General features: G+C 35.8%; 1 protein-coding gene across 1 annotated transcript in view; it reads left to right on the forward strand.

Moving 5' to 3' along the window:
• Positions 1–19948, forward strand: part of ATF6 (activating transcription factor 6) — a 230624-nt gene that overhangs the window by 92576 nt on the left and 118100 nt on the right. Inside the window, exons 13-15 of the mRNA XM_044674260.1 lie at positions 1341–1379; positions 8897–8964; positions 13412–13523. Of these exons, the coding sequence (XP_044530195.1) occupies positions 1341–1379; positions 8897–8964; positions 13412–13523 (219 nt within the window). The remainder of the gene's footprint in view (positions 1–1340; positions 1380–8896; positions 8965–13411; positions 13524–19948) is intronic.

A 19948-nucleotide genomic window follows, 5' to 3' on the forward strand; every position in this document is an offset into this window, starting at 1 on the left:
ACTCCTTCCTTCCTTCCTTCCTTCCTTCCTTCCTTCCTTCCTTCCTTCCTTCCTTCCTTCCTTCCTTCCTTCCTTCCTCCCTCTCTTTTCTTTCTTTTGTAACTTTTTGTTATAGAGGGAAAAATTTAGTAGCATACTGACTTTGCCTGATATCCTACCATGAATGAATAAATAAGCATTTATTAAGCAAAACACTGTGTTGAGCACTTGGAATACAAATTAAAAAAAAAAAAAGCAAGACAGTCCCAGTCCTCAAAGGGGCTCACAATCTAATGAGAGAGACACGGTATTTTAGTGTTTTCTGCTGTAAGTTACATGGAGAAAAGGTCCAGTGGTTCTTAAAATGCAGTAGCAAAGCAGATGTAATGACTATTCTTGAGTGTCGTTTCCTGTGATAAAATCACATCTGTTTCTGTTATTGAGTTGACAGTTCAATCAAAGTTGACTTTGGTGGTGAAAACTTTTTTTTTGGATTTACAGTTGCTTTGGCTACTAAGGAGGCAGGGGTGTAGTATCTGCAGCAGCTGTTGCCAGCTTTCATTTCTATGAGGGTTGCTTTCCTGGACAGTATGGGAGTTTGGGATGGAACAGGGCTGGCTGGGGAGTGAGGGAAAAGAAGAAGAGGTGCTGTTTTTACTTGGACTTAACCTTGTTCCTGGCAGTTGATCATTGGTTAGTGTTGTTGGTGGTGAGAACGTCACATTTCTTCTCCACAAAAATTGTTCCCTTTGATTATAGCTATGGAAGTAAGGATGGTGGTGTCTGAGAAAACTCCTATTTGCAGGGTGCTTGGATGAAGAGTCCTAGGGTGTCTCCAACTGAGCCCAGAGGAAGTTTGATTCACTTGTTACATGCCTATCTAATGAGGATTGTAAGCCCCTTGTCTATAAGTGTTGCAGCCCTAAATGATGACTAGAGGGGCCACACTGGAAGTAGGGCTGTTATTTCTCATTTCTAAGGGAGTTGCTGTTATTTCTAAAGATCTTGGGCTTACTTATCTGTGGGGCCTCAAAAAGAGATTTATAGTTTCATGACAAGCCTTTATGTGTTAGTGAAAATATATTATTGTGGTTATTTGTTCTTCAGTAAAGAAATTAGAGGTTAGACTAATGATTCATGTTTATCATATGCAGAAGTACAATGTTTAAATTTGCCAAGATTATAGCCAATTCTTGGTTATGTACCACCACTTCCCATAGGGTTACATATAGATTCATGACAGGGCAAGAATTATAATTCTAAGGCTGCTGAAAAGTAGCTTTTCTTCTTACAGTAGAGTGCTATTGATGTTTCCTCTAGCATTTCCTTTTTTCTCATTTCTTTCCACCTTTTTCCTTTAGCCTCCTTCAGATTCTGAAGAGACCCCAAAATCTTATAAGGTATACTAAAAAACTTGGGTGAATTACTTAACTGTGATGGTTTTGTTTGTTTTTTAAACATCTTAACCATCCTATACTCTATTTATAATATTTAGCAGAAAAATTAAAAGAAAGGAAAGGAAGCAGCTGGCATTACTAGATCACTTTTGGTAAAATTAGACTACAGAACTTAAAAAATCACAGACAGATTGAGACCATTCTTGATGAATTAACAAGTTGTAGGTCACCCAGACACATTACTTCTTTAATTTCTTTTTCTTGCCATTTCCTAGCTTCTTAGAGCCATTTTTATAATTTTTTTTTATTTTAAAAATAGGCAGAAGAAAAAGGAAGCCAAATCTTGAATTGCACTTTATTATTATATTATTATTATTTGTTAGTGTTTTTGTTTAAAAAGAACAAAACAAAACAAAAACACGATGGGAGATGTTTTCAACAGTTAAAATTTATTGTGTCTATTGTGCTCAATGTTGAGAACACTTCTTTTTCAGCCCCCTAATTGCCTTCCCTGCCTCCTGGCTCTCCTCTTCTAATCTTTTACACATATACAGGGCCCAGATTAAGCTTCCTAAAACACCACAGTGATTAGGAGCCCATCACCCTTTCCAAAAAAAGATCTAATTTTCTTTGAAGTTTTAAGATTATGAGGCAAGTGGTAGCGAGATCCTATAAATCATTTGGCTTGATGGAGGGGAGTTGTTAGTCACTAGTTCTTTCTTGAAATATATATAGCACTGTCAATTTAAATTAGGAATAGAGCCTAGAGGTCATTGATTCTAACATTCTCATTTTACAGATGAGAAATTGAGACCCAGAAATGGCTTGAATGGTTTGAACCTTGGGAGGAGGAGGAGGGTATTAATGCTTTTACTTCATGCCAGTGATTGATTAGGTTAGCTGCCATGTCAGAGAACCCAGGCTTTGTCACTCCTCTACTCCAAAGCATTCAGTGGCTTCCCTCTTATCTGTAGGATAAAGTCAGAATTGCTTAATCCAACAATCCTTCATAATCCAGCCACTTCTCTACAGTCTCATTTCCCCTTATTTTAAGTCTGTGAACTCAGTACAAATCTTGTACTATATTACTCCAAATCTCCTATTTTCCCATCTGGAATTCTTGCATTAGCTTCTATGCATGTGTAATTCAAATTCTCTTTTCTTCATGAAGCCTTTCTAGATCAAATATCTCAAACTATTCCTTCCCTCCTATGAACTCAGAGCACTCATTTTTCTATGCTTATGGTGACCATATAGTTTGACCTGATTTCAAGAAAGTCATTGTATCAAGGTTTTGTGGAAGGAATATCTTTAGCCAAAGCATATGTTCCCATTTTCGGTTCAGAAAATGTGGCTATGTAACTATACCACTTACCTCACAATCATGTACTGCTTTGTGGTATGCTTTTTTTTTGGTCTTTAGTTTCCATGTGTTTGTCCCCCTAACTAGACTGCATATTCCTTGAGAACAAATAAATAAATGTAATATCTTGTTCAGATATATGCTCAAAGAGCTTTGACAGAATAAGTAGGCATCCAGGAAACAGAGGAAAGTAATTGATTTCAACATCTTTCTTTTGTATCTCCCCACTAACTCTTTTTTTCCACTTAATGTCTGTACTCTCTGTCTCACACCAGAGGGCAATAATGAGATGACTGGGAAGACACAGACAATCTTAGTGGTGGACAAAACTAAAAAAAGAAAGGATGTTAAAAAAAACATAACTAGGTCAAAATAAACTCAATATGATGATATAGTCTGGTGGCTTATTGAATTCAGGTATGAACAAAACACAAAGATCCTAGTTATATTAAATTTTTTTTATTTTGTTTTTTAAAAGTCACCTAGACTTTCTTATTTGTAGTTGGCTTGTGTTATGTGAATAAATCATTATGACTCCCAACAACCTATTTCTAAAAGAATGATAATAACTGCCTCTTCTGATCTATTATGCTTTATTCATGAACATTTGGGATGTTGAGAAATGTGAGATTCTGATTAAAAAGGGATTTTTTCTATAGATTTTTAAACAATCTTACTATGATAGTATTTGTTGTAAAGTAGAATTCCATCTTGGATTTCATCCAGTGTTAAATATTGATGTGTGGAAAGAATTTTTATATAAGATATTCTCATCTATAAGAGTGTGCCCTGGTTGGGATCCCAAGACCACTTTTGACAAGGTTCTAATTATATGTTGCTTTATGCTTAATTTATTATTCATTGGGACTGATGTTTTAATTTTAAATCATCTCTGCTAAAAAAAATATCAAGTAGTGTTTTTCATCATTACAGATTAAATAAATAATAAACTTTTGGTTACAAAGGATACATGAGTACTCCAGATTATAATAGTAAACATTTTTCCTTAAATTTACAATACTGTATATTCAATGTTAGTATTTTCCCTGATATTTAAAGAGTATTAAAACCAAGGGGCCAATTTTTGTTGTAAATGTCATTTGCTTCCAATTATATTCATTTCTCATTTACTTATTGCCCTTGTAACTTAACTTTTTCAAACCCTTGACCATACTTAATTCTATTAAAAGGAAAAGAAAGTTGTCTCCTTTCCTGTGTGCTTTTGTTTAGCCAGAATTCCAATAGTCATTTAAAATAAAAAAATAAAAATATTAACCAACTAATAAATCTGTTCCATCTGCTTATATTTGCCCTAGCTCTAATTTAATTTTTTTACCTTAATACATTGGTAGTTTTTTTACTTTTTTTTTTAAAATTTAAACATTTATTAATATTCATTTTTTTTAAACCCTTGTACTTCGGTGTATTGTCTCATAGGTGGAAGAGTGGTAAGGGTGGGCAATGGGGGTCAAGGGACTTGCCCAGGGTCACACAGCTGGGAAGTGGCTGAGGCCGGGTTTGAACCTAGGATCTCCTGTCTCTAGGCCTAACTCTCACTCCACTGAGCTACCCAGCTGCCCTTTAATATTCATTTTTAACATGGTTACATGATTCATGCTCCTACTTTCCCCTTCACACCCCGTACTCCCCCCACCCATGGCCAACGCACATTTCCACTAGTTTTGTCATGTGTCCTTGATCAAGACCAATTTCCAAATTGTTTGTAGTTGCATTGGTGTGGTAGTTTCGAGTCCACACCCTCAATCATGTCCACCCCGACCCATGCGTTCAAGCAGTTGTTTTTCTTATATGTTTCCTCTCCTGCAGTCCTTCCTCTGAATGTGGGTAGCGTTCTTTACCACAAATCCCTCAGAATTGTCCTGGGTCATTGTATTGCTGTTGGTACAGAAGCCCATTACATTCGATTTTACCACAATATATCAGTCTCTGTGTACAATGTTCTTCTGGCTCTGTTCCTTTCACTCTGCAACAATTCCTGGATGTCTTTCCAGTTCACCTGGAACTCCTCCAGTTTATTATTCGTTTTAGCACAATAGTATTCCATCACCCGCATATACCACAGTTTGTTCAGCCATTCCCCAATTAAAGGACATACCCTCCTTTTCCAGTTTTTAGCCAGCACAAAAAGCGCAGCTATAAATATTTTCTTACTAGTCTGTTTATCTATGATCTCTTTGGGGTACAAACCCAGCAATGGTATGGCTGGATCAAAGGGCAGGCATTCTTTTATAGCCCTTTGAGCATGATTCCAAATTGCCAGCCAGAATGGCTGGATCAGTTCACAGCTCCACTAGCAATGCATTAATGTCCCAATTTTGCCACATCCCCTCCAACATTCATTACTCTCCCCTTCTTTCATTTTAGCCAATCTGCTAGGTGTGAGGTGATACCTCAGAGTTGTTTTGATTTGCATTTCTCTAATTATTAGAGATTTGGAACACTTTCTCATGTGCTTATTGATACTTTTGATTTCTTTACCTGAAAATTGCCTATTTATGTCTCTTATCCCCTCCCTTGATTAACTTCCCTTTCTAACCCCTCCCTTATTTTTCCCCTCTTTTTGTTTTTAAAGGCCTTATGAATTCCCTCCCCCTTCTTCTCCCCTCCCTGTTTTTTGACCTCCCCACTCCCCTGCTCCCCTTGGTTTATCCCTTCTGACTTTCTCAGAAGGGTTAGATAAGAGTTTTATGTCCCAATGGATAGTATAGCTACTCTTCCCTCTCCGGGTTGATTACCCTGAGAGTAAGGTTTGATTATTACCTCTTAATGCTCTCTTCCTCTCCTTCTTATAATAGTATTTGTCCCCTTTCCTTCCCATGCCCTCTTTGTGTGTAATAGAATATCCTATTTTTCTTATTCACTCACGTTTCTCTTGGTGTCCCCTGCTATTCACCCCCTCTTTCCCATCCCCTATGTCATCTTAGATTATTTAGTGTTCCACCCTCTCCCTGTGAATTATTCTTCTGATTTCTATAATAGAGAATACTATAATAGTGAATAGAGTTCACTACAGAGAATTATACATAACATTTCTCTACATAGGAATACAGATAATTAGATCTTACTGAGGCCCTTAAAAAGGCAAGTTTAAAAATTATGAGTTTTCTTTCTTTCCCCTCTGTTTCTTATTTACCTTTTCATGTTTCTCTCGATTTTTGTGGTTGGATATCAAACTTTCCATTTAGCCCTGGTCTTTTCTGTGAAAATACTTGGAAATCTTCAATTTTGTTGAATGCCCATACTTTCCCCTGGAAATATATAGTCAATTTTGATGGGTAGTTGATCCATGGTTGTAGGCCCAGCTCTCTTGCCTTTCTGAACATCGTATTCCAAGCCTTGCGGTGTTTTAGCGTGGATTCTGCCAGATCCTGTGTGATCCTGATTGGTGCTCCTTGATATTTGACTTGTCTCTTTTTGGCTTCTTGTAAGATTTTTTTCTTTTGCTTGGAAGCTCTTGAATTTGGAAATTATATCCCTGGGCGTTTTCTTATCTGGATCGAATGTCGAGGGTGTTCTATGGATCCTTTCAATGTCTATATTGCCCTCTTGTTGTAGGACTTAAGGGCAGTTTTGCTGAATAATTTCTTTTAGTATGGAGTCTAGGTTTCTATTAATTTCTGGTTTTTCTGGAAGACTAATTATTCTCAAATTGTCTCTTCTAGACCTGTTTTCTTGGTCTGTCACTCTCTCATTGAGATATTTCATATTTCCTTCTATTTTTTCAGTCTTTTGACTTTGTTTTATTTGTTCTTGTTGTCTTGAGAGATCATTAGCTTCTAATTGCTCAATTCTAGTCTTTAGGGACTGGTTTTCGGCTATGATCTTTTGGTTTTTGGCTATGATCTTTTGGTTTTCGGCTATGATCTTTTGGTTTTTGGCTATGATCTTTTAGTTTTCAGCTATCATCTTTTGGTTTTCCTTTTCAATCTGGTCATTTCTGGTGTTGAATTTGCTTATCAGTTCATTTGATTTCTGAGCCTCACTTTCCAATTGCAAGATTCTACCTTTTAAACTGTTATTTTCTTGCCAGATCTCTTCCATCTTCCTCAAAATCTCAGTTTTGAACTCTTCCATAGGTAGTGACCCATTTTCCTTATTTGAGGATGGTCCGGATGCTTGTTTGTTCTCCTCTGTTTGTTCGGTTGTCTGGATTTTCTCTGTGTAAAAGTTGTCGAGTGTTAAAGACTTCTTTTTCTTGTTGTTAATCTTTCTCTTCTGAACTTCCTGAGTCTGGGTAGCCATCATTAGCCCAGCAGCTTCTTAGGTTTATCCTCGCGCTCAGCGACTGTCTGCGGTCTTTTGGCTCCTGAGGTCTGAGGTCTGGTTTTTTCCAAGATCAAGCCCCCTGGTGGACCCCCTTGCTTGATCCTCTGCAGGAGGTTTCTTTACAAGTCTCAGGGCGCTGCTTCCACAGTCGTATACCCGTCTGCACTGGTTCCCCACTCAGGGTTTCAGAGCCTTAGCTCGCGGCTGTGTCTGCCTCCGCCTGCTCTCTGTACCCTCACTCTGCGCCCCCGCTCAGAGTCCGTGCGCATTCTTTAGCTTTTTGGGGACCTAAATCTTGCTGCTCTCAGGAACAGGCCCTGGAGCTGCCAATGACTCCATGGGTGCCCCAAACTTGCTCTATTTCTTTTTAGCTGGCTTCGGCGCTATTGGTGGTGTGTGTGGAGGGGCTGGGGGGTGGTTGTTCAGACCGTGATTTAGTGAGAGCTGTTTCACCCCTTTATAGCATGGAAAAGTCCCTATTCCACGTACCTTCCACGCTGCACCCTGTTGTGGGGTTCCTCCATTCTTCTGGACTTATTATTATGTCCCCTTGATGAGTCTTGTGTGTTTCGGTCAGGAGAGGTTAAGAGCTGCTTCTTACTCTGCTGCCATCTTAACCCGGAACCAGTTGTTTTACTTTTAAAAGGACAACAAAGCCTTTTGGTTATAACTAGAGGGAATACTAAGTTTGAAGGTATATACACCACATTGTGTCAACCGATTCATCTTTTAGTGGAGTAGTGGAAAGAGTAGAGTCACAGGGTTGAAATTTGAATATTGGCTCTGCTGTTTATGGCTGGTATAACTGGTTAGAAGTCATTTAATCTTTTTTGAGTCTTTTCATATGTTCAGTCATTTTTCAGTTATGTTCTTCTCTTCATGACCCTATTCAGGGTTTTCTTGGCAGAGATACTAGAGTGATTTGTCATTTCATTTTCCAGTTGAAGAAACTGAGATAAATAAGGTTAAGTGACTTGCCCAGGGTCTTTAAGTACTAAGGTCAAATTTGACCTCAGATCTTCCTGATTCTAGGCCCAGCACTCTGTACCCTATGGCACCCCCTAGATGCTCCCAATGGGCCTTAGGTGTCCTCATATATTAATTGAAATCTTTCTCATAAAAATTTGGAATAGTAAAGAAAAAAAAATTAGGCGAAGCATTTTTTCTTAAATAGAATTTAGTTTAGCTAGGGCAGTAGAAAAAATACTTTTTAAACAATAATAATGAGTGATAACTTTGGGACCCATTCTTTTGTGTCTTGAGGAGATCATCTTTTGGAACGATTAGTGACAGAATGATAGGCATGTTGTGGAAAGTAGACCTTTAATGCAACTGTGAGCTACTTTGTAATTCTAATATATTTATAATCAGTGAGCTAATGTATTGAGTTATAACTCAGTTCATATGTGCATTGGACAGTGTTAAATACGTTGAGCAATAGGATATATTTTCATAACATATATTTATAAAATGATTATTCACACAAGTTATGTTTCCAGAATTTATTGCTTATGTATGTCTTAGATGTTAAAACTTGTGGAGATTGCTTACTAGAAAACAGACTCTTTTCTTTTATGTGGCATTCCTTTGGATCCCTTCCTTTCTCGTCATAGTTGATTGTCAGGGACCTATGATTCAATGATTGACCTGCAGGTACAAGTATAGGTGGTGGTTTATTAAGCCCATTGAGGGAAATTTAGCTCTGTTAAACTCTTTAATACATAGAGACTTTATGTTAATGTTATTAATCAGAATGCGCCTAAACAGAATGCATGAACTCTGTAATCATCCAGGGCTTAATCATGGCCTGAAATCCATGGAAAATACTTTGTTTCTTTTTTTGTAATACAAATTACTTTTTCTTCTTTAGAATTCTCTGGAACATGGTTCTAATTCTCAGCTGATGGCTGTGCAGTATACAGAAACAACCAGCATCAGGTAAGAAAAGATGGAAGCTCTTTAACAAAAAATAAAAGCCTTTGGTTAGACTATGCCAAGTTTTCACTTTGTTTGGAACTAAGGTGTTTATTGGATGTTTGCTATTTGTTAAAACAGAAGAATAATAAAATGAAATGAAAATCAGTGAAAAAATTTTTATGGATTATATTTACCTTTTAGTGTATGAAAGATTTTTAATTAATTAATTACTTAATATTATGTATATATTTATTATATATTTACATAATATAAACACAATTATTTAATTAGTTTAATTGAATATTATATTTATCAAACATTTCTTTTTCTACTTCTCATCACCCTTCTCCAGAAGGACTGCAACCTGCTATGCTAATTATCTTTTGAAGTCTGAGAAAGTCTGAGTCCCTAGCACTGGGGAGAGTGAGAGGGGATTTGGGTGTGGTATTGGGTTTTGTTAAAAGCCTGTGCTTGGGGATTTTAGGTCTAATACTATTAATGGTATTATGGCCTCATTGCTTATGTGTAGCAGGGAAGGTGGGAAAGATGTGCTCAGTGAACTCAGGATCAGTTAGTGATAGCTCATGGGATTTTGGTTTTGTCTTCTTTTGGATTTCAAATTTCCTAGTCCATAGAGTCAGCTGAAGTTGCTTTATCTTTAGCAGATAATTTCTGTTTTGGAGAAGTTTGAAGGATCATGGGGATTAGAGAAAATATCTAGTCTTCTGTCTTGTTGCTTACGTGATCTGGAAGTCTCTTCTATTTTTTCAGTCTTTTTTATTTTAATATTTCTTATTGACTTCTGTTTGGTCCATTTGAATTTTTAGAGAGTTTGTGGCTTGGGCAAGATTTTATATCTCTCATTAAGCCCATCTGTTAATTCCTTTTTCAGTTCTCTCTTCTCTAACTGTCATTTCTTTTTCCTTTTTTCCCTTTCAGCACTCATTTCATTAAACACACACACACACACACACACACGCACACACACACACACACACACACACACACAAAACCCCTCTTGCTTTGTCTCTTCCATGAATTCTGGTGAATCTGTGCCCATGTTGTATTTTAACTTGAGGCTTGGTTTAGTGTTGTTCTCTTTTAGGTTTGTGTCTTGCATATTCCTGTCCCAATAATTGCATTTTTATGGTGGGATTTTTTTTTTGTTTGCTCATTCTTCTAGCTACTTGCTGGTTTGAGACTTTGTGTTGGAGCTGGGCTTTGCTGCATTTTGTAGGTTGGGTCTGTGCTGGACTTGTTGCTTTCTTGTAGTATTGAGTGTTATATTATTCCACAATCTCAGAGACAGTCTGGGGATCTATAAGCTTTCAGTAATCCCATGTCTTCTTGTCCAGGGAAAAGTGATTGTCAAGTTCCCTTGCTCTGAACTCTACAAGTTCTTTTTTTTTTTAAATTTTTTATTTAGAATATTTTTCCATGGCTACATGATTCATGATCCCTCCTCCCTTTTTCTCCTTCCCCTTCCCAAAGCCAACAAGCATTTACACTGGGTTATACATGTATCATTGTTCAAAACCTATTTCCGTGTTATTTGTATTTGCAGTAGAGTGATTCTTTAACATCAAAACTCTAATCACATCTCTATCTCACTATGTGGTTGATCATATATTTTTCTAATGCATTTCTGGTTCCACAGTTCTTTCTATGGATGTGGACAGCGTTCTTTCTCCTAAGTTCCTCTGGATTGTCCTGGGTCATTGCATTGCTACTGGTAGAAAAGTTCATTACATTCAATTGTGCCATAATGTATCAGTCTCTCTGTACCATGTTCTCCTGGTTCTCCTCTTTTCAATTTGCATCAGTTCTTGGAGGTCTTTCCAGTTCACATGGAATTCTTCCGGTTCATTATTCCTTTCAGCACAATAGTATTCCATCACCAGCAGACACCACAATGTGTTCAATCATTCCCCAATCGATGGACTCCCCCTCATTTTCCAATTTTTTGTCACCACAAAGACTGCGGCAATGAATATTTTTGTATAGGTCTTTTTCCTTATTATCTCTTTGGGGGTACAAACCCAGCAGTGGTATGACTGGATCAAAGGGCAGGCAGTCATTTGAAGCCCTTTGCTCATAGTTCCAAATTGCCCTCCAGAATGGTTGGACCAATTCACAACTCCACCAAGCAGTGTTAATACACTGTCCCAATTTTGCCACATCCCCTCCAACATTTATTACTTTCTTTTGCTGTCATATTGGCCAGCCTGCTAAGTGTGAGGTAACTGCAAATTCTTGACCTAGGTTTCAGTCTGAGCAACACTAGAATGTTGCTGAATTCAGTTCTTGTTAGTCAGGAAGCTCAGCTGGCTCAGAGGGACAGAATTTCAGTCTCCCTTTTCATCTGGGATCTCTGCCCCAGTTATTCCTCCACAGGCTTCAGACTGGGCAAGAAATAGGTCCTGAGACCGTGCTCTCTGCTTCTTGTATCTTAGTTGCACCCCTGTTCCTTCTTTTTTTTTTACCTTAATCCTCTTCCCTTACCCTGCCTATGGCCTGTGGCCTTATCCTGAACCATCATGCACAGGTTCCTTCTTCATTCCACTTCACTCTGTGACTCAAAACTGGGTAGTGTGTGACAAGGCTCTTAGGTGGCCTTTATAATTTCCCAATATGGATCTGGAGCTTCCTCTTACTCTAAGCTTCTCCCTAGGCACTCAAGTATTCCATTAGACTGCTTCTGGCCACACTCTGCCCTGAGCATCCTCAGATCTCTCCATCTGCCTTCCTTCATCAACCTGGGCCAAGAAAATTACTCACTGTGATATTTTCTTAGATTTTTCCATCAGAATTTTGTCTGGTACATTTTAAAAAATGTGTTGGAGAAGTATTAGGAGAGGGGAAGTTCACTGTATTGCTTCTTGCTACTCTGTTATCTTGGTTCTACTCTTCTTTCCCATGATTCTAAATCAGTGGTTCCCAAACTTTTTTGGCCTGCCTCCCCCTTTCCAGAAAAAAATATTACTTAGCGCCCCCTGGAAATTATGAAACTATTTATTGAACTCAGAATAGAATGTAATACAAAAAAAGTGTGGCCATCACCACCACCCTGGATCACTGCAGCACCCACCAGGGGGCGGTGGCGCCCACTTTGGGAATCACTGCTCTAAATTCTTTCTTCTATCATTTCAATTATAGCATATATTTGAACTTAAAAATCCCAACCCTCTTATGTCATTTCATTTAGAATTTTTTATATATTTTGTGTAAAAGCTGTATTTTTCTTTGAGGCTTTACGTGGTGGTATTTTGGAATTGTCCTCTTCTGCATTTCTATCTTGGAATCCCTACCATCATAATAAGTCTTTATCTTTTTTGTTTATTCATTCTTATAACAGTCTGCTTTATGCAACTCAGTATTTGCTGGATGAGAGCTCTGAGGGCTAAGTCAGGGATCCAGGCCTCTCTGGGAGACAGCTTCCACTTCCTTTCCTTGGCAGGGAACTGAGTCTCATATGTTCTCTGAATGGCTTGGGAGTTAGCACTAAATCTGTATTTCTGTCCCTTCTGAAACATTTGTGTTGTTGGCCTGGATCTATACTGAATCTTCCCTTTGCTTGCCTAGATCTAACATCTGGGTTTTTGAATTTCTGTTTCCATCTCACCCTTGTCATAGTTCTGCCTTGGTCACTTGCCAATAGGCCAAATTTGTGGTCTTTAGCTGGAAAGTTGACCCATTATAGTTTCTCTTTTGATTTCTCAATCATCACTCACTCTGGCATTCTTCAATAATTGTTGGAGCAGTTTTGGAAGGAACTGGGCTCCTATTGTGCCATCTTTGCTTGATTTCTAGAGTACACTTTTTCGGAATCTACCATGTCTTTTGTGTAAAATAGGAACTGGAGTAGTTTCAGTTGATTTTAATCTTATTTAAAATACTGATATATAACATTTCTACATTGACATGGCAAAACATATGTAATTTGCACTTATAGTGAAGAGTAGCTTAGTATTACAGTGTAAATTAAAACATTTTTTATCAAATCACATAACTGGTTTTTATGTTTTTGTTTTTAGTTTGTGAAAAGGATAAAACAATTTAGATGGGGTAGGAATTGCAAGGCTTGATTTTTATAAATGATGATGGTTGCTTACAAAGCTACTACTTTGCAAAGAAAATTGCCAGTTTCCTAATATTTTTATTCTGTTGCCATAAATTTGTCTCTTGCCAATTGAAATATGGAATTCTGATTTGGGATCAGATGAGTTAGAATATTTTCTGGTGTAGGTTCTTGATTGTCAGATATTTTCACTTGTTTAGGTATGGACATCTAGATAATGTCTTAGATTAAATTAATGCTATTTCTAGTAATTATTTCCTCAAGTGTATATTATTGGGAGAGACCCTTTAAATGGAAACCTTGGTATCCTTAGAATGTAAGGCATGCAGATAAGACATGATTATTCTTATGCACAAGTACTACCTTTCTCTTTTTTTCTTGTTTCTGTAGGAATTCAGGGAGTGAGCTACAAGTTTATTATGCCTCACCTAGAAGTTATCAAGACTTCTTTGAAGCAATCAGAAGAAGGGGTGATACATTTTATGTTGTGTCATTTAGACGGGTAAGTATGTTCATTCAATATAAATATAACACCTTTGTACAAAGTATTGTGACTGACAACAATGTGAGATAAGAGATTATATGTACGATGTAGTTGGAGACTAATGTAGTCAGAAATACATGCTATGTAAGTACTTTTCAAGTCATCATGTGGTAAGTATCAGATTATTTGTAAGAACTGTGCTTAAATTAGTAGGATCATATGTTCATATTTGTATTACATAAATTATATGTTGCATTTTCTCTCCATTGTTTCTTCATCTTTAGTGTTTTTCTTTTGCCTAATTGTAAAAGTGGCAGATTTTTTGGTTTTATTCAACTATTTTTTTTCCTTTATATGACTGACTCTGTGTCATAAAATTTCAAGATCTTGGCATCATTAAGATTCAAAATATAGATTGTGTTCCCAAATTCGGATTTGAGATGGCTCTTACAAGAGAAACAATATTCTACTATGGAACAATTGGATGGCTGTTCAAAAAATCAGTTCTTGCTGAAGAATATACCATACATAAGTAGTTTTATCTTCTCAGGTAAATATTTTTATGAATGCATAAAGTGTACATGAGATTAGAGAAGGTAATGAATTAAGAAGAAAATATACATGATATTAATTGACTATTTAAAAAATATTCCTTGCTACTTCTGGCAAGTTAGTTGATTAAAAAGTCATGCCTTTTCAGCTCATCTCTATTACCTTAGAAAATGAATGAAAGGTAAAGAATTTATTAAATGTTCACTATGTTCTAAAGTGGAGAGAGTGCTGAGCCTGGAGTCAGAAAGAGTTACCTTTCTGAGTTCTGACCTCAGACACATAAAAGCTATATGACCCTGGGCAAGTTACTTAACCCTGTTTGCCTCAGATTCATCATTTGTAAGATGAGTTAGAAAAGGAAATGGCAAACTAGTATCTTTGTCAAGAAAACCCCAGATGGGTCATGAGGAGTTGGACACAACTGAAAACAACTAAATAACAACAACAGCAACAATGTCCTAGGCACTGGAGGCACTAAACATTGGAAATACATATACAAGATATAAGACAATCCTTGCTCTCCAAAGCTTACATTCTTGTGGGGAAGACAACATATATAGGGCATTAGAGGGTAGGGATATGTGATTTTGTCTGGAAGTCACAAAGATCTAAGTAGATTCATAGGACCATTGATCGATATACCCTTTCCTAACAAGATTGGTAGTTTGATTTGATTGCTGTTTCCAGAAATAAGAGGTAGAAAATAGGGATGAGAAATGGCAGATTTAGAAATAGAAAATGCCAAAGTAGAAGGAAATTGGATAATATCAAAAGTATGCAAAATTAAAACGAGATCTCTAAAGGTGAGATCTGATTTTAATGTGTAAAAATCATCTAAAGATCTATTGTGATTGAAATTAAACTGAGGGCACAAATCTTCAAATAGTTTATTAGGAAAGTGCAAGTTTGCTATTGAGTGGGATCTCAGCCTCCTTAGTAAGCTCACAGCTGAATGAAACCTGACACATCATTTTCATAAAGAAAAGGAGGAATATCCAAAAAATAGTAGGAAGCATCGTAGATGGGAAAAACAATATGATTGGTTACAATGTCAGATGCATCAGAGATATGGAGGACAATATGATTGGTTGGAAATTGGGAATGTGGGGCTAGCAACCCCTCCTCCAACCGTGTTACTAGGAAGTTTTGATTGATTTAGTCACCTATGAGAATAATTAATAGTTTATATTTAAGAGATTTCCATTAATTGGTCAAGGACAGCTAGTGGTATAGGGGTAACAGGCTTCTTTTAATTAAAGTGATTTGTAGGGAAACTAAACCTATAACTTAATTCAAAGGAGAATACTAAGCTTCTTAACCTATGAATTTGTAAATTTAACTTAACGACAAAGAAATGTGACAGTCAGTTACACAGAATTTTAGTGGTGATAGGAAAGAGTATCAGTTACAAAAATTGAGACATAATTCTTTGAAAAAGAAAATACGGTGCACTAAAAAAATCTAATGACCTTATTTCAGAAAATCATGCCCTCTATAGTACATGAGAAGTTCTGGAACTCGATGGTGAAAATATGGATCAGTAGGATCAGTAGTTAACACTAACAGAAAAGAAAAAACTCTTTTTAGTTTAACTCATTAAGCAACATTATGGTTAAGGTTCAGAACTCTCTCATTACAAATCAACAGTGAGCATGATCCCTTTCACATAAAAAAAAGAAAAACAGTACAAATTGTCCAAAATTATTTCTCAATTAAAGAAACAGTTGGAATATGATATTATGAAAAGCAAAAGAGAAATAAATTTACGACTCCCAAATAAATTGCAAAGTCAAACCTAATTATCAGTGAAAGAAAATGGATTCTCAACAAATTGAGGAATTTGGGTCATTCCCTTTTTAATTTCTTTTTGAGACTATAAGAAATGGATGTCAGAAAGAGATTGGATATGTAAACTTGTCAAAATTAAGGAAACATAAGAAAAATAAAATCACAGTTAACAAGCAAAGATATAAAATTAAGGCTTATATGATGTCAGGGCTTATATATAAAGCTATTAAAAAACACTATGTTGAATAGCTATTGGAAAATCAAAGGGAGAACACTGTAAGTAAACTTTAAAGAGGTTACAGGACCTTGGAGGAGGAAAAGGAAATATGAATGAATATTTCTTGGACTAGAACTTATATTCTCTCAGTGAAATAATATTTCATGGCATGGAATTTCCTATAGGAAAATCTTTTAGATGGGGAAGGACCTGAGGGAATAGGTTCTTGCATAGGCTGCATACTAGAAGAAGAGGTGTTTGTACTACAGTATTTCAGTGCCTAATCATGTTTTGGGGTTTGGGGGAGATAAAAGAAAGTATGGATCAAGTCCTAGGCAAAGAGATCAGGAGTATGAATCTACCTGTGTAAGGATAAATTCTATGCTTTATTTTCAAAATTGTTCAACTTATCAGGATTTCCTTTTGAATGTACTTCTGTTTTGGCCATTTAAAAAAATGACACAATCAACCTCTTTTGAGGGGAACATCAATATTGCTACCCTTCAACATCTCTCTTCTGTTCTCCCCGCCTCCTACCTCCTACTCATGTATTAAAATTCAAGAAAGGGGCAGCTAGATAGCACAATGCATAGCACTTGGCAGCGCGCGCGCGGGCGTGTGTATGTGTGTGTGTGTGTGTGTGTGTGTGTACACTTTATTATATACTCAGTATTGATTCTAAAACAGTAAAAAAGTAAGAGTTTTAAAAAACAAAATGGGGAGAAAGGAAAAAACCACAACAGTCCCTTTAATAGCTATGCTGTTAAGCCAGACAAATACACACACACATACAGTGGCAAAAATATCCAAAAAAGGTATGTGTGTGCACCCTGTATACATCATCTTGGTAGGTCCTCTGGAAACATGTTGGCCATGGAAATGATCAGAGTTTGTAATTCTTTCGAAGTTGTTTTTCTTTTGCTCTCACCTTTGAATGGGCAAGATAATCAGTGTTTGATTTTAGTTACATATTGGAAGTCAGTTACAATTGGCCTCCAATTTGCAGATACTGTATAAATCATCTTTCAGTTTGGTGAGATATAGAGGTTATTCAAACTCTCCTTGAGTGAAAGCAGTGTTCATACACCAAATATTAGAAGTTTGAATTAGATCCTCAGTTTTCACTTTTTACAGAAACAGTTTTGTGTGTATTGTCAAACCATACTGATTTTGTGTAAGGGAAAGAAGAGTAAAGCTGTAGACTTTTAACACATAGTTGAGCAACATTTGCTTGAAATATGAATAGAGCTACTTACTAAAGGAAAAGCTTTGAATATAGCAGATTCACTTTTTGTTTCAAAATGTCTTACTGTGTTTTATTTTCATAGATTTATCCTTTTCCTTGTTATGAAATAGTAGTAATGAAATATTACCACTAGATAGAATATAATATGATAAATAATGAGATTTCTTTACTTATGTGTCATTTCTTTCATATATTTTTTAATATTTCATTTAACTTTAAAGAATCATCAGAAGCATGTGTACTTTACCATAGTTGTTGAAGTAGTATGATAATTTATCAAGACCTTTTCAGAAAGTTGCATCCTTATGGGAGAGATAGTTATACTAATGTACTATTGATGGAGCTATGAACCATTGGTGGAGCTGTGAACCAATCTCGAGAGCAATTTGGAACAATTGCAAAAAAAACCCCCATTAAACTAAGTATACCCTTTAATCTAGCAGTACCAGTCCTAGGTTTGTATACCTCAGTGAGATTTTAAAAAAGAAGAAAAGCACCCATGTGTGGAAAAATATTTATAGCAGTTTTTTTTCTGATAGTAAAGAATTAGAAACTGAGATGATATCTATCATTTGGGGATGGCTGAACAAATTGTGGTATATAAATATGATGTAATACCGTAGTGTTCTAAGAAATAATGAAGGAGATAGTTTCTGAAAAACCTGAGAAGACTTGTATGAATTGACACAAAGTAAAATGAAAAGAACCAGTAGAACAGTTTATACAATAACAACAATACTGTAAAGATAATCAGCTTGGAAAAACTTAGTAACTCTTATTAAAACAATAACCAATTACAATTCCAAAGCATTTATGTTGAAACATGCTATCCACTTCAAGATAGCTGATAGATTGAGAGCACAAATTGAAGCATATTTACTTTTTCTTTTAAAAATTTTAAAAATATTTTTGGACATGACTAATATGAGAATTGGTTTTACATGACCATCTGTATTTGTGATAGGTTATGTTTTTCTTAGCATCAGATGGTAAGGGGAGAAGGAAAGGATTTAGAACTAAAAAAAATAAAATTAAAGTAAAAAAATTTATAGCTCTTTTTTGTTTCTGAGTTTCAGAGACTTGAATATAATTGTATAGTATTTGGAATTCTGCCATTTCTTACATCTATAGTCATCACCTACCATAGCCATTTAGGAAAATTCTTTATCTAGATGGAAGAAAAAGTAGGTCTTTTCTAATTTACCTTAAAAAATTTTTTTAAATACATAGATTTTCTCAATTAAAATTTTCACTTTTCATCTTTTGTTTTCACATCACCATTTCTGAATGTATTCCTTGTCGTCCCTACATACCTGAGTTGTTCCTAGTAACAAAAATTAAAAAGGGAAAAAGCAGTTCAGAAAAACCAATCATGTAAGCCTGATAATATGTGTAGTGTTTTATGCCCATAAGGCCCTTCCCCTAATCTAAAAAGAAGGGAGGAATTGTTGTATTTTCTCATCTCTTCTCTGTAGCTGAGCTTGATTGTTATAATTATTCATTGTTCCATTTCATTCTTTGTTCTTTTTATTTAGATTGTTATAGTCAACTGAATATATTTTTTCCCCTGGCTCTGTGTACCTCAGTCTGTATCAATTTACTTAAAGTTTCCCATGTATGAACTCTTTATACTAATCATTTCTTCTGTCACACAATAACATTCTATTATATTAATGTACTTTATTTAGCTTTCTCTTGTTTCCAATTCTTTGTTCCCTCAAAAATTACTGTTTCTAATATTTTAGTGTTTTTTATTTTCTTAGGTTTTCTATTTCCCTGAAAAATCTCAGAGTCAAAAGATGTTGTATATTTTAGTTATATTTTTAGCACAACTCCAAATTTCCTTAAATGATGGTTGGATCAGCTGATAATCTCAACAGCAGTGTAGTAGGTTTTTTTTTCCTCCTTAACTCATAATATTAACTATTTCCAAGTTTTGGCATCTTTGCCAGGTTGCTGGTTTATAAGGTAAAACCCCAGAGCAGTTTTGTTTACTTTTTTTATTATTAGTGATTTGAAGCAAATTGTTAATAGTTTGTAATTCTTTTGAGAACTATCCAACTTTTATTAGACCTTCGTGATAAATTTATTATTATGTAAAGAGTACTATAGGTTCATATTTGGTTTCTGACACCTTTTATCTAAGGAACTTGGGGCAATCACAGTCTGTTTCCCTATCAATAAAAATGAGGATCCTTGTATTACCTTGCACAGGATTATTTCTGGTAAAGCCTTTTGCACACTTATAAGGACCATACAAGTTATTACTAATGCCTGCTTCTTGTTTCAGTTTTCCCATTTTATGATTATGTGACATAATTTGTAACCAAAGAGTAAAATTTTACATTTGCCCCATGAACAAGTCTTTTTTCTTCCTCATATCACCCTGACATTTTAAGTGGAGGTTTTTTTTTTAATAAGTCAGAACCCCTACTTCTTGTTTACTCTGATTGTAAACTAGGGACTTTAAGTTATCCCCTGATAATGTGAAATAATAACTCAGTGGTTTAAATAGTATAATTTTGAAACTTAAAATTAGAATTCTGTTTATAACACTCACTCTCTCTCTCTCTCTCTCTCTCTCTCTCTCTCTCTCTCTCTCTCTCTCTCTCCCTCTCCCTCTCCCTCTCCCTCTCTCTC

Source organism: Gracilinanus agilis, chromosome 4 (assembly GCF_016433145.1).
Source record: "Gracilinanus agilis isolate LMUSP501 chromosome 4, AgileGrace, whole genome shotgun sequence".
Classification (NCBI taxonomy): Eukaryota; Metazoa; Chordata; class Mammalia; order Didelphimorphia; family Didelphidae; genus Gracilinanus; species Gracilinanus agilis.